At 42.6% G+C, this 6,640-nt stretch overlaps 1 protein-coding gene across 1 annotated transcript; it reads right to left on the bottom strand.

Moving 5' to 3' along the window:
• Window positions 1-2,268: 2,268 nt before the first annotated feature.
• On the bottom strand, window positions 2,269-3,805 carry LOC126953114 (olfactory receptor 2H2). The gene is given in 3 exon segments (XM_050788486.1): window positions 2,269-2,700; window positions 2,703-3,212; window positions 3,215-3,805. Coding segments are annotated over 3 exon segments (933 nt in total). The 5' UTR covers window positions 3,324-3,805; the 3' UTR covers window positions 2,269-2,386.
• Window positions 3,806-6,640: the final 2,835 nt, after the last annotated feature.

The raw sequence follows: 6,640 nt of genomic DNA, 5'->3' as shown, positions 1-6,640 counted from the left end.
GGCTCACTGCAACCTCCGCCTCCCAGGTTCTCCTGCCTCAGCCTCCTAAGTAGCTGGGATTACAGGCGTGTGCCACCACGCCCAGCTAGGTTATTTTGTTTTTGTTTTTGTTTTTTGTATTTTCAGTAGAGACGGGGTTTCACCATGTTGGTCAGGCTGGTCCCGAACTCCAGACCTTATGATTGCCTGCCTTGGCCTCCCAAAGTTTATAGGATTATAGGCGTGAGCCACCGTGCCTGGCTGATTAGGATTATTAAATATAAAATGGGGGCTCTACATTAAGATTAGGATATGCTCTAATGAGGTCAAGGAGACAATAAGATTAACACAAGGATGGCTAGGATAAAGATTAGGATTATAAAATAATTAATATTGTTGTTCTGTGCCAATGCCAGGCTAAATGTTGAATCAAAATCATTTTATGTTGGAACTAGAAATAAAACTAAGATTTTCCTTTTTCTTATTTTATCAGTGTGTACTCAAAGGGAATTTGGTATTGCTGCCCTTGCCAGGGAAAAGCTGGGAGACAGCATCTGTGGGATTAGAACCCCAGAACCTTTTAGATATTCTCTTTGGAGAGTAGGATTCATTCATTCATTCATTCATTCATTCATTCATTCATTCATTCATACATTTATAAAACTGGGTGCCAGTTTTATGCAAAATTCTGGTCCTTGCCTTCTGAGAGCCTGAAATCTAGTGGGTGAACTAAGCCAGAAACACATACACAATGAACTGTAACACAACTTTTTCCAAAAGTTTTATTGTTCTATTGTTTCTTATGCTTTGAAGTATTTGAAAAACTCTTATTTTAAGGAAGCAAAACCCCTTCGGCTGGGGGATCATTTAGATATAGTTTTAGATTAAAATGATTTCCTCAAAGCTTGTTGAGAAGTTGAAGCTTTTCACCTGGGCTCGGGAGGCATTATTTGTACCAAAAGGCAAGGTTAAGAGCATGGAGTCTGGAGCCAGTTTTCCTGGGTTCAAATCCTGGCTTGCACATTTTCAATTGGTAACATAAATTCTGTGTTTTAGTTTTTACCTCTGAAAAAGAATAATAATATTATCTGTTTCATAGTGTTGTTATAAGGATTAAATGAGTCAATATGTGTAAATTACAGGCGGTTCCTGACTTTGACCATTTTTTGACTTTATGATGATGCAAAAGAAGTACATTCAGTGGAAACCGTACTTTGAGTACCAATATAACCATTCTGTTTTTCACTTTCAGTACAGTATTCAGCAAATTACATGAGCTATTCAAAACTTTATTATAAAATAGACTTTGTGTTGAGGATTTTGCTGAACTGCAGGCTAATGTAAGTGTTCTGAATATGTTTAAGGTAGGCGAGGCTAAGCTATGATGTTGATAGGTTAGGTGTATGAAATGCATATTCAACTTACAATATTTTCAGTATATGATAGGTTTATCGGGAGGTAACATCATCATAAGTCAAGGAGCATCTGTTCTTTAAGTGTTACTTGGGTTATCATAACGATTACATAAATGCTTTGTAGTATCATAACAATACCTATGTCTTTGAGCAAAGTACAGTTCGGATGACCCTGGAGCAGAAGTCTGGGATGTCACATGCAATACCATATTTGGCCGGTAGATGACACCAAGGTCCACAATGTCGAAATTGTGCCAGCCGAAACATTAAGATATTTTTGTGTCTTTCTAGCTGATCCTTTATCTGCGATTTGTGGGCATTGTAAGAGAAGAAATAGGACTAAAGAAGCTAATTTACATTATTAAAGCTAATCTACAAATTTCCTTTGTAAGGCTCAAGCCTGAAATACTGAGATATTTGATTATGGTGTGAAAGCAACAGTGTGTATTTGAGAGTTGCCTGACTGAAAATTATGGGGCCTGGATTTTAGTTCTGATGCTGTGGACGCTGTGTGTTCCTGGGTGAGTTTCTGAACTTAACTGAGTTTCAGCTTCCCCTTCTCTTTTGCTGTTATTTGAGGAATAAAATAGAATGAGAATGCAAAACAGACATATAACGAAGTGGAAAAACATGAGGGAGAAGCAAAGAAGATATGGTAGGAATTAGAATTGGAGGTGAAGGAATAGTGGGCATACGGCAAGGGAGGGGAATTAAAAATGGAAATGATAAAGGTAGGAACATGACTATGGAGGCGAAGACAAAATAGAAAAATATAAAATATTATACTTAATGCCTATAATTTTTCACATAAAGATACCTGCCTTTACTACATTTCAGATGCTGTGTCTTGCACGCATACACACAGACATGTGGCTTTCATCCATTCTCGCAATGTAATGGGTGTGAGGAAGGCAGAGGGGCAGGGAACTCAAACTTTCTGATAAAAGCACATGGAATCTCCTCTCTTTTAAAGCACATTAAGCAGCTCTCCCTCAGCTTTGTGTGAGCCCCATTTCCTTCCCCAGCAATCTCCTGAATGCCCTGGTTACCTCCTTGTTCCTCAGGGTGTATATGAGAGGGTTCAGTGAAGGAGTGCCCACTGCATAGAAGAGACCAAAGAACTTGCCCCTCTCTTGGGCATAGGGATTTTTGGGCTGGAGGTAAACAGCAATGACTGAGCTGTAGAAGAGGGTGACCACAGCGAGATGGGAGGAGCAGGTCCCAAAAGCTTTCCTCCGCCCTTTTGCAGAGTTAATCCTCAGCACTGCCTGGGTAATGGCTCCATAAGAGACAAGGATGAGGCTGAAGGCACAACCAAGATGAAGACACTGGCAACAGCCATCTGGATCTCATTGTAGGAGGTGTCCCCACAGGAGAGTCGAATTAGAGCTGGGACCTCACAGACAAAATCATCCACTTGCCGATGGGGGCAGAAGGGCAGGCGCAGGGTGGATGGTGTCTGGACCACTGACTCCACCAGCCCAATGACCCAGGCCACAGATGCCAGCTGCCAGCACAGGCGGGGGTGGATGATGGTGGCATAATGGAGAGGCTGGCAGACAGCCACGTAGCGATCAAAAGCCATCACTGTCAAGAGGATGCACTCAGTGGTCCCCAGGGACAGGAAGATGAAGAGCTGGACAGAGCAGCCCAGGAAGCTGATGGTCTTCTTTGGGCCCCAGAGGTTAACCAGCATCTGGGGGACACAAGTCGTGGTGAAGCAGAGGTCCAAGAAGGAGAGGTTGGAGAGGAAAAAGTACATTGGAGAGTGGAGCCTGGGGTCCAGCACAGACAGCAGGATGATGAGTGTGTTGCCACCAGGGTTAGGAGGTAGGAAGTGAAGACAACCACAAAGAGAGTCCTTTCCAGTGCTGGGTGTTCAGAGAAGCCCAGAAGGAGGAAGCCCATGGGGGAGCTTTGGTTAACCATGGCCTGTTCTTGTTTGTACCTGGAAGGATGAGGCTGTCGCCCCAGTGTGATTCAACTTGTCTTATCAAAACTCAGCCTGGGTGTTTGTGAGGTCACAGCAGGTGGGTGTTTCTCTTCTGTCTCTGCTCACCCAGCCTCCATTTCCCAGGCTCATCACCATCCAGCAGCTCCTTCTCGTTCCCTGTTCTTTCTGGTCAAACATTGCCTAGTGAGAATGAGGAAACCATGAATGTACTGGACAGCGGATGGAGACTCACACTGGTGCCTCTGACTTCCTGGGTGAGGGCAGAGGAGGCTGATTTAAAATATGCATTAATTAATTCATTCATTCAAGGGAAACTTACTGAGTGCCACTATGTTCTGAATGCTGTTCTAGAGTTGTCTCTTATTTATTGGATGATCTTGTAATGTATATTGAATGAATTTTCTGATAAGTGATCTCTGTAGGCTCAATTATTGCTCTATTGGTTGAATGAATTTTATAGAACTCTGTATATTCCATTTGTTTTGTATTTTTTCATTTGCAAGTGAGCTTATCAGAGACAGTGTTTTATCTAAGAGAGATTTTGTTTTGTTTTAAGATGTCCCCACTTGCAGAGAGACCAGGTTGGTTGCCCCGGCCTTTTTAGCAACCTAAGTTGCTGAACCAACTGACCTGAAGGGAGGGGTGGAAATTGGTCCACGTGCTTCGTCCTTGCCATGAGTAGCTTACAAGTAGGAGGCGAGAGTGACCACAAGCATGTTAAAATCACCAGGAGTTCACAGGAACATTATCGAAAGACTCCAAGAGTCACTCTCCTTAAATCCTGTAGTCTTTCAGACACCACCAAAAAAAGAATCCAAATTTTAAAGGCCAGTAACAGCAATGTACTGGGTGAATGAGAGTAAAGGTTCTGTAGGATGACTGACCTATTTGGTCGGATATGTCAGGGAAAGCTTCCTAGAGGAGGTGGCTGGGTTTTTTCCTTAAAATAGAGATGTATTGGGGCATAGAAGGTCAGCTGAGAGCTGGAGGTGGGAGACTGAAGCCACTCTGGCAGGTCAGAGACAAGGACTCAGGGTCTTACAGGACCTTAGGAAGGCCATGAGGGGAGCAGAGGAGATGGTGGGCCACCCACAAATGTGCCATGGAGCTCAGAGGATGGCAGGAGTGTCTTCCTCTTACAGGGTCTCCATCTTGTATTCAGTTCTATCACATCTCCCTTTTTGCCAGGACTCTCTGCCATTGTCTCTTCTTCCTCTTTCTCCCATTATTCTTTTCTTGCTTAAAATATATTTTTAATTTTTAAAATATTGTTACATATTTAAACATAAGTATGAGTAAGGCAAATTGCAGTTTAAAGAATAATAATGTTAGGGCCGGGCGCGGTGGCTCATGCCTGTAATCCCAGCACTTTGAGAGGCCGAGGCGGGTGGATCACGAGGTCAACAGTTCAAGACCAGCCTGACCAACATAGTGAAACCCTGTCTCTACTGAAAATACAAAAAAATTAGCTGGGCTTGGTGGAGGGTGCCTGTAATCCCAGCTACTTGGGAGGCTGAGGCAAGAGAATCTTGAAACTGGAAGGCGGAGGTTGCAGTGAGCCGAGATTGCGCCACTGCACTCTAGCCTGGGCAGCGAGAGCAAAATTCTGTCTAAAAAAAAAAAAAAAAAAAAAAAAAAGAAGAAGAACGTCAACCCCTGGTATGCCCATCAAGCAGATTAAGGAACTGAGCAAATGTTTCAAGTATTTTAGAAGCTCCTGTGTGCCCCTCCCTGCTCTCTCAATTCCTCACCCCTCAAGACGTCACCACTATTCTGTTTTTTTTTTTAGATGGAGTCACATTCTGTAGCCCAGGCTGGAGTGCAATGGTGTGATCTCTGCTCACTGCAACCTCCACCTCCAGGGCTCAAGCTATTCTCCTGCCTCAGCCTTGCAAGTAGCAGGGATTACAGGCACTCATGACCATGCTCAGCTAATTTTTGTATTTTTAGTAGAGATGGGTTTTTGCCGTGTTGGTCAGGCTGGTCTCAGACTCCTGACCTCAGGTGATCTGTCCGCATCAGCTGCCCAAAGTGCTGGGATTACAGACATGAGCCACCGTGCCTGGCCTCTAAAATTTTAATTATGCCTTCACTTTCATTTTTTAAGGTGTATTTCACATACCATAAAATTTGCCCTTTTGAAGTGTGTAATTTAGTGGTTTAAAGTATATTCACAAGTTGTGCAACCAACATCATTTACTTCCAGAACATTTCATCACCCCCAAAAGAAACCTCATGCTCATTAGCTGCCACCCCCCTCCTTTGTTTCCTTTGTAATATAAAATTCTTTGCATGTAACCTTAAACAATAGCCAACTGTTTCTTATTCATCCATTATGTGTCATCCTAATTAATTTTCTACATTTCTAACTTTGTCATTATCTTGGCATTTTACTCCTTTCCTTTCTCTGCTATATTGCTGAATCTCTTTAGATTACACCTTTCTTAGTGACTCTTTGTTTCCCTTTCCCTCTTTGATCTCTGTCTTTTCTACTCTCATTATTTTTCTCCTACTCCTTTTCCTTCTGATATATTCATGCATTGGTCTGTGCATTTATTCATTTATCAAACTCCAAAGTGCCAGCATTGTGTTAGGAGCTGGGGAAGGAGTTGGGAGGTCCCTTGAAAGGGGTTTATGATAGGCTAGTGACCATGACCTACCCTTGCTGTTAGTAAGGTGCTTCCTGTGTGCCAAGCATGGTGATAAACAGCTCCCTGAACATCTGGTTCTCACAGTGACCCTACAAAGACATATAATTATTCCAATTTTACCAAAAAGTGAACAGTCACAGACAAGATAAGAGACTTGTGTAAGGTTACCTAGCCAATAAGTGCTAGGACTAGGATTTTAGAGTACATTTAACTCCAAATCTGGTGCTCCAGTGTTGAGGATAGGTGGAAACTGATATCTCAGAGCCAAAGAGCAAAGGTTCTACTTACCTTCAATCAAATAAAAATCTCTTCTGCTACCAGCAATACCCATAACAGAGCTCTTAATTAGCACCCAGCCTCCACTTGTACATCAGGAAGAAACAAAAAAAAATAAATAAATAAAGAGGAATGGGCATCCTTGAATGGGCAACTGCATCTCTGGTCACAATAGGGATTGCTAATGTTGGCCATCTGGCACTTTTCTAAGCACACATGTGTGTGATGAGCTGGAGCTGGCTGAGACTATCTCTTGATTAGTAAAATTTAGGAATTTTGTGAGACAGTTATTAAACCATCAGTGGCTTGAGACAGCCATGGCAGGAATATTTACACTATGAAAATTGGCAAACACTACAAATTAG

Source organism: Macaca thibetana, chromosome 4 (genome assembly GCF_024542745.1).
Source record: "Macaca thibetana thibetana isolate TM-01 chromosome 4, ASM2454274v1, whole genome shotgun sequence".
Lineage (NCBI taxonomy): Eukaryota > Metazoa > Chordata > Mammalia > Primates > Cercopithecidae > Macaca > Macaca thibetana.
This window is presented reverse-complemented; position numbering and strand designations above follow the sequence as displayed.